The sequence below is a fragment of the Lepidothrix coronata genome, unplaced genomic scaffold (assembly GCF_001604755.1).
Source record: "Lepidothrix coronata isolate B3197 unplaced genomic scaffold, Lepidothrix_coronata-1.0 Scaffold32, whole genome shotgun sequence".
Classification (NCBI taxonomy): Eukaryota; Metazoa; Chordata; class Aves; order Passeriformes; family Pipridae; genus Lepidothrix; species Lepidothrix coronata.
The window spans coordinates 3242322-3257636 of NW_016690212.1; the positions used below are offsets into that span (position 1 = coordinate 3242322).

The 15315-nt window shown below is 39.8% G+C and overlaps 1 protein-coding gene across 5 annotated transcripts in view; it reads left to right on the plus strand.

Moving 5' to 3' along the window:
* Window positions 1-15315, plus strand: part of CELSR1 (cadherin EGF LAG seven-pass G-type receptor 1) — a 169203-nt gene that overhangs the window by 134067 nt on the left and 19821 nt on the right. For 3 of the 5 annotated variants that reach the window (XM_017811530.1, XM_017811528.1, XM_017811527.1), the window contains exons 17-24: window positions 1266-1360; window positions 1672-1881; window positions 3890-4073; window positions 6806-6949; window positions 8124-8325; window positions 8666-8833; window positions 11235-11361; window positions 11739-11939. In XM_017811530.1, coding sequence (XP_017667019.1) covers window positions 1266-1360; window positions 1672-1881; window positions 3890-4073; window positions 6806-6949; window positions 8124-8325; window positions 8666-8833; window positions 11235-11361; window positions 11739-11939 — 1331 coding nt within the window. The remainder of the gene's footprint in view (window positions 1-1265; window positions 1361-1671; window positions 1882-3889; window positions 4074-6805; window positions 6950-8123; window positions 8326-8665; window positions 8834-11234; window positions 11362-11738; window positions 11940-15315) is intronic. The other 2 variants (XM_017811526.1, XM_017811529.1) reach the window with 1 other exon arrangement.

Consider the following 15315-nt stretch of genomic DNA (forward strand, 5'->3'; position numbering starts at 1 on the left):
GACAACCTGCTTTTTTATATATATTCCTAAAAACATGTATCAGATTTTTGAAAACAGAGTTTTCAATCTTTTCTGAAGGCTGTTCTGTGGAAAATTAAACCTCTGTCTCGCATCTGAGCCTGGTAACTCTCTGCTGTGAGTGCTTTTTAAGCTCAGGGAGTTATAAATATCTATCTGACTGCCCCAAATATTACTGGGGGGAGGCCACTGCCTGTGGGTGAGCAGATTTGTTGTCATGCAAGCTCATGTTCTGAAGATTTTAGGAGATAGAATTGATTTATTTTTTTTAAGGTGAAGAATATTTACATTGTTAAGCACTATAAAGTTGAATTAAAATAATCTTTCTGTACTGTTCTTGTGGTTGACCCTGGTGTCTCTTCTAGAAAATAGGCTAGTGGGCAAGGCTATAGGAATTTATAGAAGTTGCACGTTTTAAGTAAATTTTACAGAACATTCAAAAAAAGTAAGCTTTATAATAATGAGTATTCAGGCAAAGAACCTGAGGCTTAATTGTATTCACCTAATCATGGAATAGAAATAATATAATTAAATACGGTAAAAATAATTATAATTTGTATTTAGATATTGGTAATTAAATGCCTTAGACACATGCAGTATGTTATGTGCTAATTAACTAGCATAAATATAAATTTTGAATCTGTAACTTGCAATTCACAATGACGGATCCACAGCCAAGAATCACATTTTAAAATTATTTGACAAGCAGTAAAAAGTATAGTAGGCCACATTAAACAGTAAGCTGCTCACAGTCCATTTACAAGTGGCAAAAAGGCAACTATGCCTGTTGGCTGAAGTGTTTAGCACATGCAGCATGTGGAGGTGCTGGCATGTGTTGACATGAGGACAGCATTTATCCAGAAGGTTTTCCTATACAGGCTATTGCACAGAAATCTGAGCAGGGATTGGTTTTCAAGAGTACTTAGGAAGTGCAGAGTCCTTCTCATATTTGGTATAAATAAATGAATTAATTTGAGAACATTAGGGCAATGAGGCTGAGAACTGAGTTGGCAGAGCTGGAATCTTGCCTGACTTTTCTCTGAAGCCTGGGGAAAGTGTTTCATGAAGATTAGTAGTCTTTAACTTTTCTCTGACAGGGATGTCCGGTTTGGAAATTGAAATACATAAGTAGCTCTAAGAAGCTTGAAAATGTAGGAAATCTGAAAGCTTAGGATAGCTGAAATCTATGAGTATTTACCCAGCACAATTCAGAACATTATTTGCCATTGATGCTTTGTTTCCTGCAGGAAACGCCGTTCGCCATTGTAACATTGAGAAGGGCTGGTTGCCTCCTGAGCTTTTCAACTGCACCACCAACACTTTTGTGGATCTAAAAATCATGGTAAGCTGTGTTGTCTTTCCCTTTATTTTTAAAAGATCATCAGTTCGGACTCCAGTTTGATGTCACTGCACTCAATCTTTTGACTGAGTCTTTGAACCCCCTCATTTTCCATCAGGACTCTTGCGCTTTATTGGCTTTCAGTTACATTTGCCCTTGAGTTTTGTTGGCAACACTTTCTCAAGACAAACAAAATTTTGACCAAACAACTCCCATGTGCCAAAAATCTCTAAATTATGATTGTCTTTGTAACTAGAATGAAAAAAAAAAAGATACATCATTGGGTTTTTTCATCCTTCCTGTCTTTGATTCAGAATGAGAAGTTACACCGCAATGAGACTAAGTTGGATGGGGACAAAACCATACGGATCGTGAGAGCGCTGCACAATGCCACCAAATACACGCACAGCTTGTATGGCAACGACGTGAGAACATCTTACCAGATGATGATCCGAGTCCTCCAGTATGAGAGCCAGCAGCAAGGCTTTGACTTGGCAGCCACAAGAGATGTGGAATTCAATGAGGTAAGAGAGATACTGTATACTGTGCTGAGTCCTTACAGTTTGTCTTAAAAGATAGGTGTCAATGGATAATTACATTTGTCTTTCACCAAGGTGCAGCAAATATGTAATTGCTTAATCTGTTTCACAGATAAGCCAGTCTTCTCAATTTGGAATGGAAGGTTGGTTATTCATGTGTGTATGCACGTGTATGTGTGTGTAATACAAATATAATGGAGAGAGCTCCTCTAATAAATACTATCATAGTAACAGCCAAAAGCAAAATTCCCCATATTAAAAAAAAATCAAGTTCATGTGTTATTCCTGACTAAAATAGTTTTGCGTACTATATTCAGTTTTATTGTAAAACATGCCTAATGTGATCATGTTCATTTAAATGTGCAGTGAACTAAGTCTGAGCCAGTTACCGACTCTGAAGGTTTCCTCTAATTCAGTTTGAAAACATTTGAGTCATGAGTTGGTATATTGAAAGACATTCCATGTCATATTGATATTTTAAGGCACATACTAAAATCCATGCCAGAGAGCTTCTGCTGGCCAGAGCATTCACAAAAGGCCCAGTTATTACCAAAGACCTGGTAGTACTAGTGAGCAGGTCACTGTTAACAGTACTCCATGAGGACCAGCTGGGTCAGGCAGACTTTGGGGTGAACTTGGAGACCCTGTGCAAGGCAAGCTTCACCAGAAGAGGATGTCACTGAGGAGATAGGAGCAGGAGGAAATGGGGCTGAGAAAGTTCCTCTGTGTCTTGGGCTGTACAGTCCACAGAGAGTGGAGAACTTCTGAAATGTTTTACATTTGAGATGCACCAGATTTTGAGATTTTGAGAGATTCTGTTTTTCCTTTCTTGTGGGCTAAAAAGTGGATGAATTCCCTCATTCAGATCTTGAGAAGGAACTTCATTTTCAGCATATGTTGTTAAACAAAAATAAGAATAAGCAAAAAAGAAATGGTTTGGAAACCTCGGTTTAATTTATTGTTCTCTGCATTTGGCACTGAAATTAATACAGATGATGTTTTCAAGAACTCCCTAAATATTTTAGGATAGGTCAGGAATTTGAAAACTAATGGATACAGCTCATGAGAAAAAGGAGGTAACAGCCTAGGCTGAAGGAGCACAGGGGGAAGAGGAATTTATTTTTTTATAGTCTCAAGTAGAAGCCTGAAAAATAGATAATAAAAAAACATAAATAATATTCACAAATATGGAGGAGGCCTGGTACCAAGTACTGCATGTGTCTCCTGCATTCCTGGGAACCATGTCATGCTTCTCACCCTAGGTTAAGGTGTCATACTGGCAGTCTCTTTTAGCCTCATTCAGCCTGAGTGTCTCTTTGCATATTCTTCTAAGAAAGGGCAGAAGGGGGAGGTCCTCAGAAAGAACTTACTTTTTAATATCATTTGTAAGCAACATAAAAATGGGGAGACAGTAACATGATTTAAGTTTTCCTATGTATTTTCAAATTTGTCTGTGCAAGTTAATACTTTTGTAATTTTTCGCCATATAAGTTGTCTTTGTTATCCAGGAAACAACAAAGTAAAAGAAAAAATTAAAGAGAAAGTGATATTGCTATCTCTGGCTTTCTTTTGTTTTTCAGAAAAAAACGTTATTTTGATTTCTCTGGGGGAGTTCTTCAGTGTACCTACTAAAAGCTGTGCTTTTTGTGTTTCTTATCTCTCTGAGACAAAGAAAACATGGTTAGGTTTTCCTTCTGCATTTTCTTGCTAGATTTCCTGTCATTAAGGGGAAAGTAGGCAGTTCTCTTACAGCCTCCAATTCTGGCTTACTTTGCTTATAAAAAGTTTGGGGGGATTTGCTTAAGTAACAAAAAAACCTGAGGGTGAGTAACTGGTGTGCATATTTTCATATGGCTACAGTAAAACATGCCTGCATTAAAATATTTCACTATACGCTCACCTAAGGCGGTAATGCCAATCAGTTTCAATATTCCTCACTTGAAACTCAGCACTTTGTTTGCTTCATAATTTAGGCTTGTACTTTATTTCTCAGAATATTATCAAAGTGGGCAGTGCTTTACTGGACCGCAGCAACAAGGAGCACTGGGAGCAAATTCAGCGAACAGAGGGTGGCACCGCTCACCTGCTCAGGCACTATGAGGAGTATTTCAACAACGTGGCCCAGAACATGAAGAAAACCTACCTAAGACCTTTTGTAATTGTTGCCACTAATATGAGTGAGTATCTGTGCTGAAAACTGCCATTTTGTATTAGTTTTAAAAATGTGCTGAATAGAGATGCTAGTTATTTGTTTTAGTAGTACCCACTGAGAAAAATCATTGCATTCATTTCAAGTCCATTGAGCCTTGATCCATATCTCTCAGTTGCCATGGGGGCCTCCTGGGAGATGCCTGCTCTATTTTCCCTCTGGGCCATATTCCCTCCATGCTCCATGTGGCATTTGTTGCAGTCACAGTAGTGTAGAGATAGTAGGAAATACTAAGTTTGTATGTAAGGGGAATGCCTTTTGGGACCAAATAGTATAGTTGAATGTAGTAAATCCATGTTTTTGAAAAAACCACACCACCTCCACCTGAAGAATTACTGCAGAACAAAATAAACAACCCAACTATTGATCACATTGCATATTATTGATGTGATTAGCATAGGAATGGACTACACAGGGAGGCAGTGGAGTCACCGTCCCTGGAGGTGCTCAAGAAATGGCTGGACACAGCACTTAGTGCTATGGTCTAATTGACAGTATGATGATCAGTCAAAGGATGGACTCGATCTTAGAGGTCTTTTCACGTGCCTTCCTAGCCCGGAACGTATCCAAAAAGCCATCTTCTGTAGAAATTCCTGTGCTGAAAGGTATTTTCTTGGCATCACCCATCCAGGTGTTCAACTACCCTCCCAGTCTTGCAAAACCCATAATCAGAGCAAAATCCTTGGGATCCAAAATATCCAGAATGTGTCTAAACTGAGAAAGAAACATCAGGCATACCAAGACACTTTTGGCACTTTTCACAGGGAATGTCTCCTGAGAAGCAAATAGCAGTTCTTCCACTTGTAGAACTGTGATGTATTCCATAGGTGTCCCTGCTGTACATGTGTGAGTGAAGCACAACAACCACAGCCTGGTCAGCCTCTTCTCTCATTTCATCCCCTGCACCCTCTATTTAATTTTCTTCCTGGGTACCAACAATCTGATCAGGTGTTGGTGATAGTCCTGCTTTGAGCAGGAGGTGAGATAGAGCTGGGTGACCTTCAGAGGTTGCTCCCAAGCAGCATTGCTCCATGGTTTTTCTTTCAGAGGTGCTCTAAACTATTATCAGCCTGAACTCATATTTAGCTTTTCAAGCTGTTGCTTTTATGTCAGACCTGAAAAAGGGCTTATGTGCCCAAAAGTTTGTCTTATTTTCCCAGCTACACCCATTGCCTACAAACCTTGTCCTGAGAATGCTTCATGTTCCACAGTCACAGCAGCATAAAACCAAAGGCACAAGACAGTCAAGCTACAAAGGTTGTAACATCCTGCATCAACTTTAGGGGGGACAGCCAAACTAAGCCAAACTGAAACATTTTGATTTCTGCTTAATAAACCAAAACTGAAATACATTTTGATTCGGGACTATGAAAATCAAAATATTTTTATCTTCACACTCAGAAAAAAAAGTATGCTCAGCATTTTAACCCACTTGAACTGAGATGAAAACAAACGCCAGAATTTCTTGCAGGCTGTAAATCATGATTTTTTTATTGACCAGTTCTTTCTGTGTAAAAAGGTGTGAGCTTGGGAGGGGTGAGGCAACTCTGGCCTGAAAGGGGTCTGTTTTCTTTTGGACAGTTTTTCCAGGTGAACATGGTGTTAATAGAGTTTCCTAATGTCTCATCTGGGAGTTATTTAGAGACTGGTAAAGGAATGGGAATTTGCAGATCTTAACTTGGATATTTCTTCATACAGAAACTTGCAGTGGATCACAGCTTTTGGTGTAAGGTTACCCCCAGGACTTGCAGCTTTTCACTTTCATTAGAACATGTAAATTGGCACTCAGTGACTTCTCTTAAATGGGAAAGTTAAAGCCAACTCAGCTGCTTTTAAATATTTTGGCAGTTAGACAACAGGCAGAGATGATGAGGTGAGCTAGGGAGAAACTGCTGGTGTGAGGGAAGGAGAACTGGAGGACTAAGGAGTAATCCCAAGTAAAGTACAGGTTATTTTCTTAGCTTAGCTGACTTTACACTATAACAGATGTAGAAGAAGTATGCTTTTGAAGCAGCAGGTTTAGTCTTCCTATTAAGTAGCAAGTCTAAAATTGGAACATGCAGCACACGCTGGAGCAAGCCAGCAGCACACGGAGAAGCTCTGTGGAGCAGGAGCATGCACTGAACAGCAGCCAGGAAAAGGCCCTCGTGAAACCACAAAGTCAGCTGCTGCTGGAGAAGTACTAGCTAAGTGATCTAGCTAGAGATGGATATTAGGAAAAATTTCTTCACTGAAAGGGTGGTCAGCCATTGAAACAGGCTGTCCAGAGAATTCACCATCCCTGGAGGTATTTAAAAGACATGTAGATCTGGCCCTTAGGGACATGGTTTAGTGCTGAACTTGCCAGTGCTGGGTTAACAGCTGGACTCCATGATCTTAGAGGTCTTTTCCAACCTAAGCAATTCTATGATTCTTTATTTCCAATGCTTGCAGTAGTTCTTCTAGTATGAGATACTTCTTTTCCACTGTGAAATACATGTATAATTTGATAAATGTAACATAGTGCTGACACATAAGCTTTTAGTTGTCATATAAGGTATTAATTGAAAGAAATTAAATTTTACTTTGTATTTTGGGGTTAAATTTCTTATCTGCATTGTGCAGATATTTTAACCTTTTAATCATGTTTCATTGTGTTGCAATATCATATTTGAAAGCATTGAAGTTAATTTTATGGGAAACTTTTCCTCCCCTCCCCAGTTATTGCTGTTGACATCTTTGACAAGTCTAATTTCACGGGAGCTAGAATACCGCGATTTCATGAGATTAAAGAAGATTACCCAAAAGATCTGGAGTCATCTGTTATCTTCCCTGATACTTTGTTCAGACCTTCAGACAGGAAAGGTAAAACTCTTCTGCTGCCATTTGGAGAGCAATTATAACTAGTTCCCAAAGAGCATGATTGATCCTCACAAAGCAGAGTGGTACTGGGGTGAGAGCAGGGTGACTGTCTGCACAAGCAAACATTATTTAGGGATGGAGCAGCTGTGCATACTTGTGAGGCATTTTGCTTGCCGGCAGCAATGGGAGCATGGGGGGCTGTGTAACTGGCTGTACCTGTCTGTCAGGTCTCGCTTGCAGCCCCTCCAACAGCCCTGTCAAAGTGGGAGAAATGCTCTGCCTCTGTTCCCACCAGGATAGGATGGGATGGCTGCCCAGAGCCTGTAGGCCCACAGCTGCCTTCCTCCAGTCACTGCAGAGATGGAGGGAGGTGGTGTGAGAGATGGAGAATCCAAATCTGGGAGCAGAGACAGTATCAGAACTAGACAGCAAAGAAAAAGTCTTAAGCTGGCTGATTAGGGAAAATATGTGGGGAAGTACCTGCTTCCCAGTGTCTCTGGAGTACCTTGATATTGCTGAGAAGCACCACAAGTTTCCTTGGGCAAGAGAAGAGAGAGAGAGTAACTCAAAGTGCAATACACATACTATGTCTGAATATCCTCTGCGTGGGGAAATAGTAACACTTGTGAAAATAATACAGATAAGCTCATACAGCTTTATGACTTTTTGCTCATAAACAGGGCATCTGTTTGTATGACTTGTATCTTTTCTGTAAGAAAAAAGGAAATGTGACTTTTAAAAGATACTGTCAAAACTTAAAGCTCATTATATGACAGAATTAGCAGGGAGAAATCCTATGTGACTAGTTGGTGTGTTCATAACACTGGTTCTGCCATATTTGAAGGTACATGCAATTTAATAGCAAGCATATTGTTTTAATGTTCTCCTTAAGTTATGCATGGGGTATTTATACACGTATGAATCTCTTAGCTTAGAAATGGCTTATTTTCTAGCTAGACTAAATGGTTTTTCGTGGTTCAGTGGTTGATTATCAGCTATATAACTATGAAATGTGCTAAAATTTTATTAAAAATGTCAACTATAACATTAAGAGCATGCTGAGCCTAGAGTTATAACAACAGTAACATCTCTGTATCTTTGCAAAGCAAAATTACCAGTTTAAATGGTAGCTCTGAAGCTGTGTGAAAAGAATTTAATATTTGTGTTAATTCCGTAGCAGTGCCTACAATGAAGCCTACAAATCAAAAAATATCCTCTAAGTTAAACAGTGGTGCGTTCAGCCCTGAAAGTGCTTTTGCAAAGAGAAAGAAGAGACATCCAGAGGACTCAACACATCATACTGTTACCATGGTCATTATATACCGATCCCTGGGGCACCTCCTGCCTGAAAACTATGATCCTGACCGAAGGAGCTTGAGGTAAACTTCAGACCTGTTTGTGAATTGTACAGATCTCTTCTTCTACTTCCTCTGAGTGTGTGGAGGAGACAGAGCTGCTTTTATACTGACCGTCATGTCAGTATAATGTCATCAGTGCTGCAGTTGTCACTGCAGTACTGTCTCTTGTCCTTCTGGCACACTGTAGGAGAATAACCATATCAGAAGTGCCAGCAGCTTTTGGTCTGTGTGGAAGGCTGATGGTGCATCTACTTTTCTTTCTGAGTGGAAGTGACTGGAAACCTTTTATTTGGAGAACCTCGCAAGTCAACGCTTTGCATTTTCATGTTTCGATCACTGTGCAATTTTTCTCCTTGTGCAGATTGCCAAATCGCCCAATTATTAACACACCTGTGGTGAGCACAGCCATTCACAGTGACGGGGAGTTTCCTCCCAATCTGGTGGAAAAGCCCATCATAGTGGAGTACACCATGCTGGAAACAGAGGAGAGAACAAAGCCTGTCTGTGTCTTCTGGAATCATTCCATCACGTATGTCTTCTGCTTGCTTTAGAGCTATGAGTGACAACTGTCTCAGTAGCAGAGAAGCCCTGCCTAGGAAGATAATTCTTTGGTAGATAATTTGGAAGATAATTCTAGGAAGATAAATTTTTGGTCTGTTTATTCAACTGGCAACTGTTTTCTGGTGAAATAGAGCCATGTATTTCCCATCAACCTGAGAAAAATGAAAATAATTATCCTCAAACAAAGGATTAGCCATGCAGTTTCTAACAAACACAATGCTGTTGTGACTTTCTGCAGGGTTCAGTTTCACCCAGCAATAATAAATCTCACAATTTCCTTGTATTTGCGCATGCTTTTTGCTCACAGATGTATATGTGGACAGGCATAGTCTGACTCCAGTGTTTGCATTTGTGGCTTGTCTGAGGTCTTTAAATCAGGATCTCCAGGAGATGATTCAGCTCTTACATGGACTGAATCTTCTCCTGTTACATTCCAATGACTATGGACAGAGCATATGGCAAACAGGCACTCTCCTTGATGCCTCAGCCAGGGGCAGTGCAAAAAATTACAAAACTAAATCTTCATGTTGGTAAAAAGGAGGACTGAGATTTTGCAGATAAAATTATATGAGTAAAGATTATAAATTTCTGAATCTCAAATGTTTGTATCAAAAGTCAATGCAAAGACAGTTGCACTGATAAGAAGCAACTTTTCATTTCATCAGCTATTGAGGATTTGCTTTAATTTGTTTTAGTGAAAAATTGGAGGGAGAGGAAATACCTTCTTTGGGACCTCTGACCTCTTCCAGTTGATGGGAAGCAATTGTAATACATAAGCAGAATATAAGGAGAGAGTACTTGACTCTCTAGGAGGCAAGTGTTAGGAAGAAGATGAAATACTCTGAAAATGGCTCATTTAAGTCTTTTGTATTGAGTGAAGTTCAAGATAAAGACATATTTTTCTTGAAAATGAGAAAAATTATAATAACTATAGCAGTGTGTGCTGATGTTTTGTTGGCTTTATGGCATTGTGGAAACAGCACAGTCCTATTGGAGATATTACAGGAGCGTGGATAAAACAAAAGAAAATGTATTGAGAGGTAACCATGTGATCTGCATGTTATGCTTGCACAATATTGTTACTGTTACATATATATTGCAATTTCCAGCTACGAACTCGGGTATATAGTGAGAAGATGACATGGTCTGCCCAGGGTAAGGGGAGTAGCTTTTTACTTGTTTCCTAGTAACCCAAAAACTATGGAAAAATTCATTACAAGGCAATATCCTGTGCTGGAAATAAAAGCACAAACTAACCTAGGTCAAAGGCTTCAGGAGATTATGTCATTGAAAGGATCGAAGAGGCAACACAAATCTCTTGTATTTGCAATAATAAACTACTCCATTTGCCTGCATGTGAAGTAGGCAAATGTATTTGCTTGTATACACAGATGATTCTGTCGATTATGAGGGAATGGCAAGTCCTTTTTCATAAATTTTTAAACATTGTATGGGCTTGAATAACTCATTAGCTCTAAAGTGATTCATCTGTTAGCTATTTGCTGGCAACATCAATGGCATTGTTATCTGTGTTAGGTCTTCCTACAGCCACAGTTGAAAAGCAGCTCTTACGCTGCATGTAATGAAAGAGATTTTAGAAAGCGAGTACTTTCCAAGAGAAAGTGATATTAAAATTGTGTAACAAATACTTTATTGCTGAATGAAAAAGAGGTCCTGTCTTATCTAATTAAAAGCTTTTTCAGTAACTACAAGACTATTTTTATTACTCATTAACTTCAAAATAGAATAATTAATATTGATATAAAATAATTTACAAAGTCACTTGGAGTTAACCAAAACTGCACAGGGAAGAATTGTTAACACAAGAGAGCTCTTTATATGAAGTATTATTTATTAGAAAAAGTTTTAACCTTTTCTTGTCTACTTTTCAGAGGAACACTATAACGATGTCATATTACTGCTGAAACATATTTCACATAAGAGCTGTGCAAACAGTGTCTAGATCTGGGAAGTAGAGATGGTTCAAAAACATGTATCTCTCTGTGGTTTTAGTATTTCTACCTTTGTTACAGCCATTTTTTTCTGTGCAATCTCCTCCCTGTATTACTTGTGCGGTCACTGATCCGAAAGCAAATTTTTACAATTTTTTTCCTTTTAAAGTCAAACCAGGTTGTTCTAAAACCACAAAATTTGGCCATGAATGCCAGCTGTCTTATCAGAAACTACTTCAACTGAAAATTTTTTAAGTTGATTATACTCTTTCAGGCAGGTGACAGCTATAAATATTTCTGTCTTGGTACTTACAGTCATGTCTGTTTGCATAGCTAAAGCTCCCACAGAGAGCAGTAGCAGCAGGAGGCAAGGGGAGATCAGAGGATGGCTCTCAGAAATATCTTTTTTCCCCATAGGATTGGCGGGACAGGTGCCTGGTCCTCCAGAGGATGTGAGCTGTTTTCCAGAAACCAGAGCCATATCGCTTGCCAGTGCAACCATATAACCAGCTTTGCTGTCCTGATGGACATTTCCAAACGAGAGGTGGGTGAAATCATACTCAGGATTTTTGAGGCTTTTGGTTTTCAAGGGCTTTCATTCAGAGCTTGAGCTTTGAGGGTGACTCAGACAATTGTCAGCAGATCCATCCCATGCAGTGTGTCAGGAGTGTGTTTGCCTGTCCCTGACAGCACCTGCCATTGGATCTGCTGAAAGGAACTTCCCACCTAGTCAGTGCTGCCCACACACACTCCACATGTTGAGTGACTAAAGAGGTGGCATCACCCACTCCTTTTGGTCCTAAAGTAAATCTATACGTTGGCTCAGTAGTAATGAAAACACTGACATTCCAAGTAGTAGATTTGATTGGAGAAAAAGGAAGGAAAAACTCCAAGAGAGCCTATCAATCTGTCTTTCTACAGAATGGAGAGGTGCTTCCTCTGAAGATCGTCACTTACACAACTGTATCCATCTCGCTGGCGGCTTTGCTGATCACCTTCATTCTGCTGGTCCTGATCCGCACACTACGTTCCAATTTGCACAGTATCCACAAAAACCTGGTGGCTGCCCTTTTCTTCTCTGAGCTTGTCTTTCTTATTGGTATCAACCAGACTGAGAACCCGGTAAGAGTTACTCTGTGCTTATTGCTAGAGTTGTTGTCAAGTTTTAAATTGCAACTTTTACCTGCTCCCATCTGTTTCACTTTCTTTTCTTTTTCACTCTCTTTGGCTTCAACAGTAATTTGAAAAAAATCAGATTTTTAATCTATTCATGTGTGGTTTGTGTGATTAATAGCAATGGCAGGCGATAGGACTGTATCTTATTTTCAGAGAATACATGACAGCAGCCCTGTTGAAGGCTTATCCTAGGAACTGAACCCTGAATACTGATTTCTTCCTTCCTTTCTGTCAGTGTGTTTTCTGTCTTGCTTTGTCTGTTCAGTAGGAGGCTCTCCAGTTTCTCCCGCCACAGGTACCTTACAAGCCCAAATGGCTTTTGGTCTTGACTGGTATGTTGACAACTATGTGTTGCTGGGCAGGTGCCAATATGCATGTTGCAAACCCAATGGCTGTTCTGGAGAAGCCACTTGCCAGGCATGGGACAGCTTGCTACATCCAAGATTCAGTAGGAAACCTGTCGCTTCGCTTTGTGCCTTCCAGCCACAGTAATTATTGGCTTCAACCCATCATATCTGTTGACAAAGCTTAGTGCAGGCACCTCCAGCTTTGTGCATGTCAAGAAAGACAAGATATGAATGGACTGAGATATATACACTATACATGAAGTGTGTATGTTCTGTACTTAGCACCTCATTGCTATCTCAACCATATGGCATTTTGCATGGTATTGCTGCTAATTCTTAGTAACATCCATCCCAAAAGTCATGGCTGCCATTCAGACAGGTAAGAGACAAGCAGGCAAAGGTTCCAGCACTGCACAGTCACCTGTACCAAACAGGCAGTATGCAGATGGGGGGTGACATGCAATAAAAACATGTCCATAACAGATAGGAAGAATATTCAAAATGTTAACTGTAGGGATGATCTGAACACTGTGAAGAAAATTTGTCATATAGAAATCCACTACTGTACGTTTCAATCTAAATTTTGAGAGGGAAATACAATCTTGAGATGAAAACAAACAAAATCTTGCTGATTCCACATTGTCCAAGCAGCAGAAATGGGAGAATATACCTGCATTCAATGAATATCATCGTCACCGTCATGGTAAAGACACCACGGTGCCTGACAACACAGTTTCGCTTGCTGTATAACTTAATCCTAAAGTGTCACTCTGGCTTCTAATATCCATTTGAGCTATAACATACATTTTAGAAAGTATCTGACCTTGACTAATTTCAGCTTCCAGTAACCGAGGGCTGACAAGACCTTTTCCTAGTAAATTTATGAACGCTCTTCTAAAAATTGTCTTGCCAGGAAGCCTCTGTTTAATAGTATTTCTTTTGGAAAACTATATAAAATTAAGCTGCTTAATTTCTTCAATCTCGAAGATTCAGGTTACTCTGTTGCTTTTTTTTCTGGGCTTCTTCTCCCACTTTAGCTTTTGAAAAATTGCGAATGCAAAACTGGATGAAGCTTTCCAGCTGGTTTTGTCACTTCTAGTCCCATATTCCAATATTCCCCTATGCCAGGAGCTCAGGTCCCTTATCTACTGCTATGGGGAGATCTTCTGCAGTGAGCTGCCCTCTGGGATATGGTCTTATATCATGTGTGAACTCATGTTGTTTTTGTTTTAATATATGCGAGTTTGCATATTAAAATAACTTTGTTCAAAGGAGCTCACTTTGCCAATTGATCCACAGCACTTCATGTAACTTGACCTTCCCCATGCCTTGCTGAGCACACCACTCATTTTTCACTGCATTTCACTAGCAAGGAGGTTATACTCTTTCAGTTCTCCGACATGAATACCAAGGGGTCAGGGACCAAGCCCACATCCCTACAGAATTTTGCCAGAAATTATGCAGTAAGTGATGGCTCCTCATTTCCAGATTTCTTTCACAGTATCATGAGGCACCAAGCAAAGGTTTATAAAAGTAGTAAAACAGTTCATTACATCAATACCATAAATCCTAATGACTGTACTTGGTGAGATTGTTCTCTTTTGATCCTTCTCATTTTCCTGCTTTGGGGCTCATGATGTGATCATGTCCTGTACTGTTACCGGAACTCAGTGAAACACCCCAAACTTTTAACCCACTTACAAAGACCTTTAAGTTACAGCAGAAAGCTGCTCCTTACAGCCTACCCAGTCAATTTGAGAAAGTAGGAGGGCTGTAAGCCATGTCTGCTTGAGACAATTATTCATCTGTCTGTATGGAATGAGAGTTGTCTAACGAGTCATGCACTGCTGAACATAAAGAGGTAAAGAATGCTGGAGCACAAATAATGCCGTACTGCTTGGCACCCAGCCTGATTTTTATGGGTTTCTGTAAATTAACAGTCACATTTCTGGGCGAGGTTTTAATCTTTCCCTGGACTATTGATAGAAAGTGATTTATTTGCTTTCTTTTTTCTTACCTGGAAAAGGTAATGTTCAGGGCAGCACTCTACTAATGTGCATGTGAGAGTAGGAACAAAAAAAGCACTGCTTACACAGAGGGAAAGATGGTTTATTTGGTGAGCTACATTTTCAATAACACTTGGTGTTATAATAAAGCTGATGCGTTAAGTGAATCCAGAAGGTTGGTGGTCTTTGTATGATTCTTTTGCCCAGCAAAGTTGAACAGGGAAATGTACATTTCTGAGCATTATACCATGAAAAACCACTAAAAAGTTATGTCAAAATCTGAAAGGAGGGTCAGTGCTGCACAGGAACAAAAGGTTCCAAAACACAATGTAAAACTTCTTAAACAAAAATTGAAAGGTTGCATAGAGTGCTCTTAATTCAAGCTTATCAACAGATCCTTGGCAATATCCTTTGCTTTGCTGCTGAAAGAAGAAAGTTAATTGCGAAATTTCAATTCAGGTGTTGTATGCTTGCGGTCATTCCTGTTTTCACCCATCAAACTGTTAAGCTGGGAGAGAAAACTGGTTAGCAGATATTACAGAAATGCAAGTCTTTGAAGGTCAGAGGTTTCAAGGTGGCTATTTGATCACAAAGATGAGTTCAGCTACCAGTTTGCCCACTGTAGCTGTTACTCCTAGTCGCACTGAGGACCTGGTCTCTTTGGTTTCAGCAGGTCCTTTTATTTTTGCTGTTCTCAGCCTGGCAGAGCTTAGTGGTGCACTTTGTGCTACTGATGTAGGATAAGAAAACAAGACCAAACCCAGGACTAGAAGTTCCAAGTCCTTGTGTTCATAGCTGAAGACATGAACTACCCAGCCAGCACTACCTTGTTTTCTCTTTGTCCTCATGGCTTCTGTGCTTGACTGCAAGTAGCACAGGCTCAAACAGAAGGTAGAGCTGAGCATTTCTGGACCCAGGTTATCCTACAGCCTGGTGGTTAGGGTGGTTTTCTGTGGTGAATGAGAAGAG